Source organism: Hemitrygon akajei, chromosome 10 (assembly GCF_048418815.1).
Source record: "Hemitrygon akajei chromosome 10, sHemAka1.3, whole genome shotgun sequence".
NCBI classification, from domain to species: Eukaryota; Metazoa; Chordata; class Chondrichthyes; order Myliobatiformes; family Dasyatidae; genus Hemitrygon; species Hemitrygon akajei.
The window spans coordinates 56,475,409-56,492,710 of record NC_133133.1 but is presented as its reverse complement, the minus strand read 5'-3'; the positions used below and the strand labels follow the sequence as shown (position 1 = coordinate 56,492,710).

General features: G+C 39.1%; 1 protein-coding gene across 3 annotated transcripts in view; it reads left to right on the top strand.

Annotated features, from left to right (window-relative positions):
• The window catches only part of LOC140734430 (transmembrane gamma-carboxyglutamic acid protein 3), a 43,390-nt gene extending 28,237 nt beyond the window's left edge, over positions 1-15,153 (top strand). For all 3 annotated transcript variants that reach the window (XM_073058351.1, XM_073058354.1, XM_073058352.1), the window contains exons 3-4: positions 1,407-1,567; positions 10,855-15,153. In XM_073058351.1, the coding sequence (XP_072914452.1) occupies positions 1,407-1,567; positions 10,855-11,409 (716 nt within the window). In that variant the 3' untranslated portion in view covers positions 11,410-15,153. The remainder of the gene's footprint in view (positions 1-1,406; positions 1,568-10,854) is intronic.
• The last annotated feature ends 2,149 nt before the right edge of the window (positions 15,154-17,302 follow it).

Below are 17,302 nucleotides of genomic sequence, written 5' to 3'. Positions count from 1 at the left end.
GTGATTGTAAATTCAGTGGAATTTAGAAGAATGCAGGAGGATCTCATTAAAAGACTAGATGGGGTGGATGTGGAGAGTATGTTTCTTCTGGTGGGGGTATCCAGAACTAGAGGGCACAGCCTCAAAATTAAGGGGCAACCTTTTAGACCAGAGGTGTGGAAGCATTTTTTTTAGTCAGAGTAGTAAACCATGGAATGCTCTGCCATAGACTGCAATGGAAGCCAAGTCTGTGGGTATAATTAAAGGGAAGTTGATCGTTTCCTGATTGGTCAGGGCATCAAAAGATATGGCAAGAAGGCAGGTGTATGGGGTTGATTGTGATTCGGGATTAGCCATGATGTGGCGGAGAAGACTAGATGGGCTGAATAGCCCAATTCTGCTCTTGGGTCGTATGATCATAAATAACTGGTTTGCTAGGTGTTGAGACTCGGCAGGCTGAAAGGGCCTGTGTTCCACACTGTACCTATAAGCAAGTAACATGATTATAACTTTCAATATTTTGGGTTGAAAATAAAATTAAAAATCCATCATTTTCTGAACTTGGATATCATAATAATAATTTTCCATAATGCAACTGATTTTGGATTGTCCTAATCCAAACAAGTTACTGTCATGATGTGTGGGTTTATGCAGATATTGATCGTTTCCCTTCCCATGGAGAAACCATCCTTCATCCTGAATTTGGGATTCATCCTTCAGGGAGCCATTATATTGATTCTAAACCCTGGGATAATCACCACAGCCCGAAAGACAGTTCAATATCTATGGTATTATTTTACAGAAATACTGAATGTTTGCACTTTTTTTTTTAAACAAAAATGTGACCTTGCTGGTTTGCTGTAACCCTGAAGACTCATGACGAAAATAGTGATTATTTTCTGTTTTAGATAGTAATTGACCAACTCTACACTCTTCAGTACTCTGTTTCATTCAGTCACTAAGCAATCACCTTTTGCTTATTTTAATAGACTTAGTTGGGATCTTTAAAAGGTCACTCTCTCAAACTGAATATAATTCAGAAATATTTTCTATTTCATGGTTGCTGTGAGGTCATTGGAATATCTGAAATCAAGGTTAATCCTAGATCCAAGCAGTATGTTTCATCCCTGGTTAATACTAGATCTGTGCACTTATTTTCCCAATTCTGGTCAGTGCAGAGTTGACTTTTAAAGACAGAAGGACATGGTGTATTGATAAATGACGAGCTTAATGAACTGATTGATCATTGATAAATGTCTACAAGACTTAGCAGTTTTGATCATATCACTGTTCTGGCATCTGAATCCATTAATTTGAACTTGCTCATTGCTGTAAATTACCCTTTGTATTTCTCCAGGTATTATAATAATTTTATTAAAGGTCTTAAGTGTACCATCAAGGTCTTAATTTTTCTGTTGCCCCTGTAGTGTTTCTTACATCCAAAGAAGCCAACTCCATTCTGAAGCGGTTTCCAAGAGCAAATGGTTTTCTAGAAGAGATTCGGCAAGGCAGTATTGAGCGGGAATGTATGGAGGAAATTTGTGTCTATGAAGAGGCAAACGAAGTGTTTGAGGATAAAGAAAAAACAGTGAGAGTTTTAACTACTTTGAGAATGAAGCCTACATAAAATGTATTGTATTCTAACTTATTGTGTACTTGTTATTAATACTTCCAACATGATTAAATGTCAATCATGAGCTTTTGGAAGATTCCACAATGGTTCTAATTTTACTTGGATATATTGGTTTAGACAGAAATATACCACCTAATTTTGCATTAAAACTCATTGCAGATGCACAGAGTGATTTATTGAAATATGTTCCAGAGCCAATAAGTATAATTTTTCAAGAGTAGTTAGCCAGATTTTGTCTAATGATACATGACTTACTGTAGAGTTCTAAAGATACTAGATATATCAAAGGCTATTTCATGTAAATCTTCTATGTAACAACATATAAAGCTATTAATTTTTAAAATAACAGGTCAGTCAGAGTGAGAGTTCAAGGAGCCTTACATTATTTCCATGGAAAACCATTATGGAAATATTAAGAAATTTATTACCAATTTGTTTAGTATAAAAATTAAAACTCTGCCCTTTTGTTTCTTGTCAGTTCCTTGTGGTGGTGGTGGCATCCGTCGGTCTCGAGAGACCATGGATCTGCGCCTGGAGTTCCTTGTAGTTATGCATTTTACTAATTCCTAGTTTTTACCATGGGGGTCAATAAACTACCTGTGCTCTAAAGTCCTATTTAATTGCATCCACAAAGTCTACTCTGCTTAACTATCATTATATTCTCTCTCAACACTGAAGTTATTTCACCACTATTCCTTATCTTCTCTATAGACAGTGCAGAAATATAAACTAGGTGTTACTAAGTGCAGGAGCTAAGTTGAATCCACACGTAACTCCACTCTTTAATAAGGGAAGCAAAAAACAGTAAATTATAGGCCAGGTAGCCTGACTTATGTGGTTGGCAAGATGTCCATTATTAGGAAAGTGGTTTTGGGGTACTTGGAGACACATGATAAAATAGGTTGAAACCATATGATTTCCTTAAGGCAGGGGTTCCCAGCCTGGGGTTCACTGGCCCCTTGCTGAATGCATTGGTCCATGGCATAAAAAAAGGTTGGGAACCTCTGCCTTAAGGGTAAATCTTGTCTGACAAATCTGTTGGAATTCTTTGAGGAAACAACAGGTAGGATAGACAAAGGAGACAGTGAGATTGTTCACTTGGATTTTCAGAAGGCCTTTGATAAAGTGCTGCACGTGAGGCTGCAAAACAAGGTACATGGTATTACAGGAAAGATAGTAACATGGATACAAGATTGGCTGACTGGCAGAAGACAAAGAATGAAAATGAAAGGGATAATTAAGGGGGCCTTTTCTGGTTTGTCTCCTGGTGACCAGTGGTTGATGCAGGGGTCGATGGTAGGATTATCACTTTTCACATTCTCTTTTAATGACCTGGATAATGGAATTGATGGCTTTGTGGTCAAATTGGCAGATGATACAAAGATAGGAGGAGTGGCAGGTAGTGTTGAGGAAGAAGGGAGTCGGCAAAAGGATTTGGAAGGTTGGGAGAATGGTCAAAGAAGTGGTAGATGGAATGCAGCATAGGGAAATGTATGGTCATGCACCTTGATAGAAGGAATAAAGGCATAGAAAACAGCACCTCTGATTTCTGAATTTGCACTCATTTAGAAAATAGTTTCTGAACAGGGAGCAAGTTCAGAAATCTGGGCTGCAAAGGGACTTGGGAGTCATGGTGCAGTATTTGCTAAAGGTTAACTTGCAGGTTGATTTGGTAGGAAGAACGGCCAATGTAATGTTAACATTCATTTCAAGAGAATTAGAATATTAAAGCGAGGAGTAATACTTGTATTCACTAGAATTTTTTTTAAAAAAATGAGGGGGATATCTCATTGAAAGCTACGGAATATTAAAAGGTCTAGATAAATTAAACATGGATAGGATATTTCCAAAAGTGGGAGAACATAGGACCAGAATGCACAGACTCAGAATAGAAGGACATCCCTTTGGAACAGAGATGAGGAGGAATTTCTTTAGCCCGAGGGTGTTGCATCTGTGGAATTCATTGCACAGACTGCTGTGGAGGCCAAGTCATTACGCATATTTAAAGTGGAGTTTGATAAGTTCTTGATTTGTAAGGGTATCAAAGGGGATGGGGTGAATGGGATTGAGGGGGAAAATATATCAACCATAATTGAATGGCAGAGCCAAATGGTCTAATTCTGCTCCTATGTCTTAGTCATATAACACAACCTGCAACTGATGCTAAATTTGTTCTGGGTGAGTCCTTTGTGTTCTGGTACATCTTGCACGTAGACATTTCTGGGCATGCAAAACAGTACCAAATGTTGAGCAATTCACATTTCAAAGGCAATTCATTTAAATTCATTTGTAAGTGGGCACTGTTAGAAAGTGAGTCAAAAGAAGAATGAGGGCTAGATTCTTTGTGATCTACAGGAGACCAGTCTGACTGTGTCTTTAGAAGTGAAATATGGCAGAGGAACTCCCTACAGCTAAGTCTCTTTATAAATTTTTTACCACCCCTTGAATCCAAATGTCCCCTATCCATGTGTTGCTCCATTAACAAATGCTAACATAAACCTATTCCTAGCCATCATTCCGACAAAGTGATTTTGTTCCTTATCCCTGATGATTAGACTTGATCCCTACGTCTCTGATGATTGGACCAGACCCTTTTGTCCTTGATCCTTTTCAACAGAAGGTTTATCCTTGTTTATACAACTACTCTATCCATTTGCACAATCTCCTGAAACCCACCATTTGCATCCCTCTCTTTTCCACCACAAAATACACAGCTGCTGCCTTCCATACATGATCAAGCTAACAGAAACAGAACAACTTCTAAGTCAATGTTTTTATTTATTGCAAGTAGGGGTATGAACAAATGTAGGAATGTAAAACTAGAAACTGGTTTCAAAATGTGCATTGCACTTCCTTTTTTCAGATAGATTAAAGTCTGTACTAATTCTAGTGATGCAGAAGGATACAAGGAAAATTAAAAGGAAACATTTGTGTAGTTATAAATGCAGATGGGAAATGAAAAAAGAAACCTACAAGGATAGCAAATTTATCATAAAACTGATCACAAAGATAGTAGGAAAAAGTTGCCCCCCTCCTAACAACTATTAACACTGATTATTATAAATTAAGTATAAAGCATAAGAGCAGAATTAGGCTATTCGGCCTATCGAGTGTGCTCCGCCATTTTATCATGGCTGTTCCATTTTCCCTCTCAACCCCATTCTCCTAGCTTCTCCATGTAACCTTTCCTGCCCTGACCCATCAAGAATCTGTCAACCTCTGCCTTAAATATACATACAAACTTGGCCTCCACAGTTGCCTGTGGCAACGAATTCCACAGATTCACCACTCTCTGGCTAAAGAAATTCCTCCTCATCTCCATTCCAAATGGATGTCCCTATATTCTGAGGCTGTGTGCTATAGTCTTAAACTCCCCCACGTGGAGAGGATGTTTCCTATAGTGAATTTGATCCATGCCTTTTCAACATCGATAGGTTTCAGTGAGATCCCCCTCCTTATTCTTCTAAATTCCAGAGAGTACAGGTCCAGAGCCACCAAATACTCCTCATACAATAACCCTTTTATTGCAAGAATTATTCTCGTGAACCTCCTCTGAAGCCTCTCCAATGCCAGTACATCCTTTCTTAGATGAGGAGCACAAACCTGCTCACAATACTCCAAGTGCTGCCTTACCAGTGCCCTTTTAAATTCTCAGCTTTAATCCTTACTTTTATATTCTTGTCCTCTTGAAATGAATGCTAACATTGTATTTGCCTTCCTCACCACCGACTCAACTTGCCAGTTAACCTTTAGGCAATCCTGCACACGGACTCCTAAGTCCCTTTGTGCCTTGGATTTTTGAATTTCCTGCCCAATTAGAAAACTCTTTCATTTCTTCTACTAAAGTACATGATGGTATTCTGCCTGACACTATTCCATCTGACACTTATTTACCCATTCTCCTAATCTGTCAAAGGCCTACTGCAGCTTCCTTGTTTCCTCAACACTACCTGCCTTTCCACCTATCTTCATATCATTCACAAACTTGACCATGAAGCCATCAATTCCATTATGCACATAATTGATATATAACGTTCAGGAAGCAACCCTGTGGAACACCACTAGTCACCATTCGCCAACCAGAAAATGCCCTTTATTCCCACTTTTTGCTGTCTCCTGCCAATCAGCGAATCTTCTAATCATGCTCATATCTTTATTGTAGTACCATGGGCTCTTATTTTGTTAAGCAGCCTTGTGTGTGCACCTTGTCAAAGATCTTTTGAAAATCTAAGGTCACAACATCCACCTATTTATTATCTCCCCCCCCCCCCCCCCCGTTGTCTATCTTGTTTGTTATTTCCTCAAAGAATTCCAACAGATTTGTCAGGCAGGATTTCCCCTTAAGGTCTCCAAGTACCCTGAGACCACATCCTTAACAATTGACTCTAACATCTTCCCAACTGCTGAGCTCAGGCTAACTGGCCTATAATTTCCTTTCTTCTGGCTTCCTTCTTGAAGAGTGGAGTGACATTTGCAATTTTGACAAGGTATGTTATTTAAATAATTACTGTGTGGAATTATTTACTGTCTAGGTAGATGCCTCTCGAGGTGATTTTAAATCGGATGAAGGGCCTCAGAAAATAATTATACTAAAGAAATGTATCCCCTAGACCAGATGGTTTCAATCTCAAAGTTTTAGAGGAAGTAGATGAGAGCATTGGAATGTTAAATATAATTCAAGGATGTGCAAATTAATTCAGGAAATGCTGATTTGGAATTGAAATTGTGCACATCCCTCTGGTATTAAAAATAAGGTAAGTGGTGGAGGAAACCAGAGAATAAATACTAGATGTTATCGGGTTATTACTGGAATAAATAATTAAGGATATTGTGACTGAATATCTCTGGAAACTTTTCATTACTACAAGAAGTGAAGTGCATTTATACAGGATAGGACATGCCTAAGAAACACTTTGGATTTTTTTGAAGTGGTTATTAAAGGATGTAGGTCAGAAATTCGGCTAAGGATAGGGTTTGGCTTGTTACAGAATCAATCTTTCTGCAACATTTTGTTTCAGGAAAATACCTTGAGAGCAGTTAAACAATTCACTACCTGTTTCTTGATTTGAGCGAATGAGTTCTTGATTTAATGACCTTGATCTTGCAACCATTGCAGTGGTTGATATGAGAACTATTCTATCAGAGATGACTGAATAGGGCCTTGAGTTTTGCATTAACATCGGAGTCCCCTAACACTGGCATTCCAAGGGTCACCATTGACTAGATATTTAAATGGACTAGTCACACACTTACTGCGACTAAGAGGACTAATCGGAGGCTCAGTGACATGTACACATGGTTGGCAGTGCCTGCATGAAAAAAAAAGATTTTTAATTGTGTTTTGACTGTAGTTTTATACTATAAAAGTAGCAAGATGTTGTTCTGTGTCTAGTTTAGTGAGCTGAATCCCATTTAGGTTCAGGAGTGATGTTCCCTCTAAGATCTGTGCATGCATACATCTTTTGTGACTAGTACACAAAAGGTTGTCACCCTCTACCTCACTGGCACATTGATATTTCACAATCATGCACAATCACATTTCCTTTTCTGCTTTCTAATGCGGACAGTGCAAGGAATAAACAAGGAAATGCAGAGTCTTGATATCTAGTATTTAATTCTCTGGTTTCCTCCACCACTTACCTTATTTTTAATACCAGAGAGATGTGCACAATTTCAATTCCAAACAGCTGGAAGGGTGAATAGGATGGATTGAGGGTGGTGACATAAGCCATGTGCACCAATAAGTTGACCTATGTTTGCATAACTCCAAATTTTAATCCCTTCTGACCCAATTTAGATATTTGACAAGTTTCCTTTTGTGTTGCTTTCCTGAAAAGGACGATGAATTTATTTGTTCCTCTTCGGCCAAGAGCTGAGAACCTAATAGCCCTATATGTAGGCCTGGAAGGTCTCCTTGATAGATGAGGACATTTTGGATGCAGATACAGAGCGCGTAGGGTTTTTGGCTCCATCAGCCGAAGATTTATAAATGTTAACATCATTCAGTGAATAGAGCCTGGTATCACTCATCCACTGACTGTTGGGTAGCAGAGTCTGGGTAATGTCAGAGCCATTGATGCCAAAGACTTTGGCTTATATGGGAGTTGGTAGGAATATGCTGGCCAGTGATGGGCATGTCACAAACAGACTTTAGGATCTATTAATAAGTTTGAAGGGAGCGGTGTTAGTACAGTTTGGTGCAAAAACAAATGAAAGAATGAAGGAATGAGATTGTGAATAGAACCAAAACTATAAATGTGCAAAGATATCGTATTTGTAAATATTGATTTTTGGCAAAAAATAACCTTTTAATAAAATTCAAATTGAGTATTCTTTTCACATAAATGTTAGTTAATACAGACTGATAGAGGTGAATATCCTTTTACTTGTCCTCTGGGCATTACTGCCAAGTTTAAGTATTTTGCAGCAAATGACTCACTCCTGACAAACTATAGCATTTTACCTACAAGGCATAAGTAAGGAGTGTGATGGAATACTTCTTACTTGCCTAGATGACTACAGCTTTGACAACAATGAAGAAACTAAACACCATACAGGAGAAAGCAGCCTATTTTTGATATCTCAGTCAGATTCCTACACAATCTCTCTGGTTCTCCATTCTGCTTTGGAGCACCAGGTCAACAGCTGTAGGGCTGCTGTTGATAGACTACAGCCCTATCAACATTATCATTCCCTCACTACTAGTCAACAAACTTAAGAACCTGGGCATCTGTATCACTCTATGCAACTGTATCCTTGGCTTCCTCATCAGGAGACCACATTACAGATTGGTGATAATCAACACAGGCACACCTCAGGGATGTATGTTTAACTCACTGCTCTGTTCTCTTTAAACTCATGAATGTGTGGTTAGACACAGTTCAAACACCATTTTATAAATTCACCAATGACAATTTTTGGCAGAATCTCAGATGGCAATGAGGTGGTATACAGAAGTGAGATAAATCAGCTGTTGAGTGGTATTGCAACAATGTCCTTGCACTCAACATTAGTGAGACCAAGGAATTGATTGTGGACTTCAGGAAGGGGAAGTCAGCTAAACACACACCAGTTCTCATTGAACGGTCAGCAAAGGAAGAGGAGAGCAGCTTAAAGTGTCTGGGTGTCATCTTGGAGGATCTATCCTAGGTGCGGCGTATTGATGCAATCACAAAGAAGGTGTGCCCTCCTTCATTAGGAGTTTGAGGAGATTGATATGTCACCAAAGATTGTAACATATTTCTGTACACGTATGGTGGAGAACGTTCTGGTTATTTTCCCACCTGGAATGGAGGCTCTAATATGCAAGATGGAAAGAAGCTGCCAGTGGGTTGTAGACTCAGCTAGCTTCATCACAAGCATAACCCCTCCCACTATAAAGGACGCCTTCATCATTAAGGATCATCACCAAACAGGACATGCCCTCTTCTCATTAATACCAGCAGGAAGAACTGCAGGAGCCTGAAGCCCCATACTCACCATTTTAGGACAGCTTCTCCCCTCTGCCATCAGATTTCTGAATGGTTCATGAACAGAACCTCACTATTCCCCTTCTGCACTGTCTATTTTTTGTAACTTATATTGATCCATGAATTCTCTCCATGATTGGCATGCAGTGGCAACAATATGCACAATTTACAAAATACACTGCACTTGCATGCCTGGGCTACTGTAATAGCATTTTTCAACCCATGGCCTCTGCAATCAAGAAAAACAAGCAACAGGTGCATGGAAACCCCACACCTGCAGATTTCCCTTAATGTCACAGAATATCTCACTGTGAAATTACCATTCCTTCATTGTGCCCTGAAATCCCTCCCCAAATGCATTATGTAAGTAACTTAACTAGAAAGACTGCAACTGTTTAAGAAGGTATTCATTACCATCTTCTGAAGGGAAATTTTGATGGGCAATGAATGTTGACCTTGGCAGTGATACTCAGGTTCAAAAAAACAACTGGAATAAATAAAAATTCTGATCAGAAAGTTTCTGCACTTCAATAGTACATTGGAATATCACATGATATTTTTATGTTCAAACATCTACAGTGTGACATGCCCCACAACTTTGTGGTTCATGTGCTGACATTGTTAACATTAAAACAGATTTGGATAAGCATTGTCATGTGTATAGGCAATGAAATGTATCACTTATATCAATGACCAACACACTCTGAGGATGTGCTGGGAGCAGCCTGCAGGTATCGCCATACTTCTGGCACCTTCATAGTATACCCATAACTAACTAGCCTTATTCTTAAAGTAATTTACTTTAATTCTTTATTGCACCTCTTCTAATATTTGTATATATGTGCGCTACTGTGACACTAATTTACTGTGGGATCAATATAAAGTATCTACCTACCTAATCTGTATATCTTTGGAATGTGTGAGAAAATTGGGGCATCCTGAGGAAACCCAAGTGTCATAAGGAGGACATTCAAGTTCCTTACAGACAGCTGTGGGAATTGAACTCCAAATTCTGCTACACTACTGTCCTGGCCACATGGTAAACTTTTGTTTTTATTTCCCTTGTTCTCATTTCCCTTTTTCCTGAAGGTATTTAGACCTTGTGTTGCCTGATGCACTCAGTTATCTGAAGATTCTTTGCATGCAAGTCTGAAGTTAAAACGTTTGTAGATCATGCAATTTCTGGACCGTTGCTACAAACCCTGTTTCTGTTTACAATCAGCAGGGGTCAGTGAATGTCCTATCGAGAGTCGAAAGCTTAGCTGAAACTAATTTTAGCATTCCACCTGCCACATTAAGACCTATTAATCAGAACAGACAAGGAGATCAAACTTGAAGGTGCTGTTGATCCATGCTGCTCAGCCACTGATGAGATTAACCTTCTGAGCCACTCATTGCACATATTTTATTCATTGTGGTTCCAAATATTGAGGTGTGGGAGAAGTTGCATTAAAAAAAGATTATTAATAGAGGAAGGCACATGCAACTTCTGTTGACTATTCCTACAAAATAAATCACATTTACAGCAGCCTCAGTTGGGGTGACAGACTGACTAATTTTCCTTTAGGGTGGGGGGGAATGTCTTCTTGCAGTATTAATAACTCTGATTTATATTTCAAAAGCTTACCAATGCAAATAAGTCTAATCACATTTGGCATGTTATCTGAGAGAGATTATCTGGATTTTTAATAAAGTAAGTAGTATTTGTAATATTTGAGTGATGAAACTTGAGTCTGATTCTAAGATATTCATTTTTTTCCCCTCTTTAAACAGATGGAGTTCTGGAAGGGATATAGCAGTAATCTGTACACAACTCCCAGCAACAACTCTGGTCTGCGTGTAGAACGCACGGATGCAATCTATGTTGTTGTCCCTCTCCTGGGTGTAGCACTGTTGATTGTTATTGCACTTTTTGTGATCTGGAGGTGTCAGCTGCAAAAAGCAACTCGACGCCGGCCAACGTACTCTCAGAGCAGGTACCTGACAAGCCGTACGACACGAAGCCTCCCTCGGGTTTTAGTGCATCGGGAGACGTCACATGCACAGACAGACCCATCTCATCATGAGCAGGGTACCAGACCTACCTTAGATCGCAGTGAGCCCAGTGGGCATCCATCAAACAGAAATTTGTATACACAGGAACAGTCTGCATCTGTCTCTTCTAGACTGTCCAATGCGACCCCGCCGCCTTCATATGAAGAGGTTACTGGACATGTTGAAAGCAGTGGGGAGGAGACAACTACACCATATAGCGATCCACCACCAAAATATGAAGAAATTGTTAGAGTACACCCGGCTGTATCACGCCAGACCACCATAAACAAATAACTGGCTGGAGATCTGGTGGAAATTACTGATTCAGTGAAGATAGCATGCTGGAGTAAGGACCTTCTGCTTTGAGACAACTGTGTCTACCTGTTACTGCTTGGGCAAAATTTACTTCCAGAAACTGCGTAAAGTAAAAGTTCAGGTGGCCGATTGAATTTGAGTAAAGCAGTTTAGTACAATGAGGTCGGGAAAATGTTGACTTTTTAAAAACAAAATTGGATTGTACTATATCATTCTTGTTGAATACCTTGCAGAGACTATTCCATTTTATCATGCAGGGTAAAAGAGGTGTTTAACCCACTAAAAACACACACACAACAGAAGCCAATCTAAATTTAAAAAGTAGTCAGTATCAGCAGTGTAACTTTTTGTGACTGCTGTGGTGGCAAATAACAACATTGATACATATGTGATCCTATTTCTTTGTTAATACAGCACCACTGCCAGTTATGTCACATTTTTACTTTATGCAATAAGAGTAAAAGTTGTGGGATTTCTAAAGATGCAGTGGCCTTGCTTAGTACTTTGGGGATTTGCAATGTACCTTTTTTTAAAAAAAATGTTAAGCACAGAAGAGAAGGTATGCCTTGTAAGCAGACTGCTGCCTCCTCAGTTTATACTTGAAGTAAATTTCAGGGAATGGGACAAAGCTGTCACATCAAGATATTTGCCATTTCTGAAACTTGCTGCTGCCATCAAGTTACAAGGTACCAGAATCCTCCTTTTACTCCCTTCCCCTTCCCAATATGACCTGTCCCAATATCAGGCCAGGGGAATTTTCACAATGGTAGCTGTTCTCCCTGACCGGCTGTATTTTAAAGTTCAGAAAAAGAAACATGGGCTATTTGAAAGCTCTTAACTTATTTTACAGTCTGTGATGAGAGATTTATCAGTTTGCTAGGTACAAGAATATGTATAATTGCTGTGCTGTTTGGAAAGTAATTTAGTAGTGAATTGGATGCCTAAGATATTAACAGTAATAATTTTTAACATAAGAGGATGCCATCTCAAATTTCTTTAGGCTGCATTTTCATTGAACTCAAACAAAAACTGAAAGTGCAGATGTCTGCTTATTAAGCATTGAGGTAATTGAGATGGTTAATTGCATGGTTGAGAGATGATATTGTTTTTCAATACCAATTCTATACAATTTCTGGTTACTGAAGATAGTAGAAAAAGCCCATCTTCACTGTTTGGGATGATGCTCAATTTTCCCATTAATTATACTGGAATTTTAATTCATCTTCGACTCATTAAAGGTTTGATAATTTTCATAGTTTAGGCCAACAATATTTGTTGCTGTGGCCAAATGGACTATATCTGATGAAGGGTTGTTTCTGATTTATATTGATACACCACAGTGTGTTTTGATAATTGGATACAATTGTCAAATTTTGCCACTAGGTTACTTAATTATATTTTAATCAATGCAAGGAAACTATCTATGATTCAGGATCATAATAACTCTTCCTATTAAAGCTGTGGAATGGTTACATGTTGACCTTCACCATACAATTGCCATCCTTAATGTTGCTCTACTACTGAGGGTCTCAACGTGTGTTTCTGAGCATCCCTGTTAATGAGATCTGACTAAATTTTGGATTAGTTTTAAGTTGGAAGTTTGACATTGATAACAAAAAAGTAGTAAGCATTTTTCTTTAAAATTCTTTAAGTCCCTTCACAGCTTACCGCCCTCTATTGCTGAAAACCTACCAACCCTCCAAATCCCTGAATTTTCCACTTTGCTGACTTGAATGCGTTATCTTCTATCTTTTGCCTGCCTGTCCACTCATTCTTTCAAGCCACTGGCTATGCACTTTTACTCACCTAATCACATATTTTAAATTTTATTTTTGCATTTCTTCATCACACTCTTTAAGAAGTTCCCTAAAACCCATCTCTTTAAGGTCATGAGTAGAAATGATTATAAATCTTAGAGTCCAAGTGGTAAAGCACAGAAAACAGTCACTTTGGCTCACCACATCGATACCTACCAGTGATACACATCTTTATCAATCCTATTTTCCAGCAATTGGCCTAAGGCTTTTATGCCTTGGTGATGGAAGTGTTTGGTTAAACACTTCTTAAATGCTGTCAGCGAATATGCTTCCAACACACACTCTCTGGCCACTTCTAACTTCCGGCATGGGCTGATCACTAGCAATGAGCAGTCACACCACAAGGGCCAGTTACCTACCCTTGCCGTTCAATGCATTACCATTGTTGTGTCTTCCACTGATGAGCAGAATATCAAAAAGATCAACCACATAAATACTGTGTCTCTGAGATCAGATCAGAGGCTGGATATCTTTCAGTGTGTGACTCACCTCTTGACATCCTGAAGTCTTTCCACAATTAGGAGTGTGATGGAGAATGCTCTGTTTGCCTAGATGAATGGACGTCCAAGAACATTCAGGAAGTGTGACACCATGTAGGATGAAACCTGCTTGGTACTTCATTCTGTATTCTAACCATTCATTGCATCCACTGATAGCATATTGTGGCTACTGCGTTTCACTGCAAACTCCTGCCTACTCTGACATCAAATCTCAAACATATGACCTCTACCAACAAGACAGCAAATGAATGGAATACCAATACCTACATATTCCCCTGTTAGTCACAAGTCATCCTGACTTGAAAATATATCACCACTCATCCTCACTGCTGCTGGAAACCCTTTATCCAGCAGCACAGTCAGTGTACCTTAATCTGAGAACAATGGTTCAGTGAGCTAGCTAACCACCATCTTCTTAAGTGTGATTATGATGGAAAATAAATACTGGCCATGGCAACAGCATCCACTTCCTGGGAAAAAATGAATAAATAAAAAAAACTGATAACTTTTTGCTTGCCGCTTGGAATCATCAAGCCATACAGCACGGAAACAAGCTTACAAATTCCACACTGACTCATCGTCAGCATTCACATTTGCCACTCGCATCCCTGTCAATTCCTATTTGTCTTCTATTACACATATACACTACAGACGTAAATTATATTAGCCAATTAAATACCAACCAGCATGTCTTTGAGCATGGGAGGAAAATGAAGCACCTGCAGGGAAACCCAAGCAGATACAGGGAGAACGTGCAAACTGCACATGGTTGGCATCCAAGGTGAAGATCAAACCTTTGGTTAATGGAATTGCAAGGCCTCAGCACAAACTGCTGTGCCAATGTACTACTCAAATTATGTTTTAATTGAATTACAACTCTCTGAAGAATTGTTTTTCCCTAAATTGGTGCAAAATAAATGCAAGTTATTGCAATTGTGAGGGTTCACTAGTGTTGTACTTTAGAAGTTTAGTTTTAATGGATTTTTTTTAATTTTGAGATTGTTTTCTCAGATTTATCTTGCATAGTGGATTTGTGCTATAACTTGTAATTGCCTTGTTTTAAAGTTTCCAAAACAACAGCATTCTTGTTGACTAGTGGGAGACAATAATTGTGGAAAATTGATGACTTTCTATATGAAAATGCAAACCTTAAACAATGTACTTTATATGCTCCAGCACTGAATTTGAATGCTATTGTGGGCTGAGCTCTCTTTCTTTCACATTGCATTCATTAAAAAAACTAATATTAATTTGAAAATAAATCAGAAATTATTTCCTAATGCTGTGTGCATGAATGGAGTGTTTTCTGCTAACACTAACTATCCTGTTGGTCTGTGATTACACCTGAAGCAATTCCCTTTCAGAAATGTGCAATTCAATAAAGATGGGACTTTTTCAACAAAGAATATATAGTTTACCTTTTGAAGTTCAGTAATATCATGCAGAATTCCACAGAAAATGATGGGATTTTTGTTATAACAATAACAACTTGACAGTAAGTACTGTATTTTAAAATTACTCTTCTGTTCCTATGCAATTCTGTAAAATCATACACCTGTTATACCTTGAACAGCAGTAAATAGTTTTCTGAGATTTTTGTTACAGCATTAATAGAACTAGTTGCTTCAATGATTTTGCCAAAAACCATTGGGTCTAGGTCTTGGAAGTAAAGATGTGAATTTAAATGTGAGTATGAGTAATGATATCTCACTTCAGTTCGCATAGGGCTAGGGTGAGAACACACTCAGAGTGCTTCATGTATAGGTACACTTCTCATAGAGAAGGCAAAATGTCAATTCCTTGATTGAGAGGTTTCTGAGGAGAGATACATACATTCCCTTGCCTCAGTCTGTCTAGTTTTTCTTTTGATTGGTTGCAGTTCTTGTATTTCTTCTCTTTTGTCCAGCTGTATTAGAGCTGCCCTGGTTTGGATCCTTTTTTTCCCTTCCAGTCTTGGCCTGAGAATCATTACTAGTTTCTTTGCATGTGAGTGTCGAATTAAAGTTGTCAGCTGTTTGCCTGACATCTATGACTGGATTTGGATGGCATCTGTTAGTCTCGCGAGACCATGGATCTGCGCCTGGCAAGTCTTGCGAGTGTTCTTTCCAGGGTGCAGGCCTGGGCAAGGTTGTATGAAAGACCGGTTGTTGCCCAAGCAGCAAATCTCCCCTCTCCACACCCCCGATGTTGTCCAAGGGAGGGGCAAGGGCTGATACAGCTTGGCACCGGTGTCGTCGCAGGAGTTGCCAGAGCAAGGTTGAAAGCAAAGTTGAACAGCCTTTAGGGACTCCAGCTCAGGATTTGTCCTCAGGGTTTACTCCCGAAGCCTTTCCCATGAGTGGGTATGGCCGCAAGGCAGCGGAGGTTTGAAATCAGAGTTTTCCCTCTCTTAGATGGACTTCCTTCCCAGGCTGACGAGCTCCATCTACCCGAAGCACTGGTTTTAAGGCGCCAGGACCCACCTTCGCCCCTTCTCCTGTCAGTAGAAATGGTTCCACTGGGCTTAGAGGTTAAGCCACATGAGAAGACCAAGAGTTGGACTGGATAAGCTGTTGAATATTAGGAGACCCAAAGCCATTTTCTCAGTTGACAGTACTAATTCTTTTCTTTCACCACTGACTTAATCTCTTTTGGCGACTGCTGTGTAGGGACGTGGTTCGTATTCTGGAGATGGAAAGAACAACCAGAAGACAGTAGAAGAGAGCCAGGCAAAATGCAGCCATGGTTGCCATCACTACCACCACCACTACCACATACACCTGTCCCACCTGCAATAGAACTTGTGGGTCCAGGATAGGACTGTAAAGTCATCAAAGATCTCACTGTTAAAGGAGTGGATGTCATCATCGGATTCTGATGGACAACTGGAGAAGAAGAATCTCTTTCCCAGCGAACCAGCTGAATCTGAACTAGAAAATGTGTAAATTGGTGTTGTATGTAAACCAGAGTTGAGTTTCTGTTTCCAAAACTCTAGAATGTTGCATTGTTTGACTGCAGCCTTTAAACAGTTTACCTGCTGCCAAAATTCTCATCCATGATTACGTAATCTTCACTCTGTTCTAGCTATATTAACTCAACATTGTCTAGGTCTCCCTTGTTCTACTTCCTGCAAACATGATTTCTCAAATCCTGAGTTGATATTGTCTTAACTTCCAATGATTCCCAGTCATTTATTGCTCTGTTCATTGACTTACATTGGCTCCAATCAAGCAATGTTTCTGTTTCTAAAACTCTTTGGGTTCACCCCCTTCCTATTTATGTAATCTACAGAACAGAAATTTCATGACATACAGTATGTCAGTGATAATAAAACTGATTCTGGTTCTACAAACCTCAGAGATATTTGCACTACCGTAATTTTAATTCTTGTGTGACTATAGTTCCACTATTCAGCTGAAGTCCTAAGTTTCTGAAATTCCCTCTCAGAACATTGATCTTTTAAGACATCTTATAAACCACTTTAATTGACCCTTTTGTCATCTGAGATAAGATCTCCATTTCAGCATAAAATACATGTTTAGTGCCTTGGGATGTGTTTGCTATATAAAATGCACT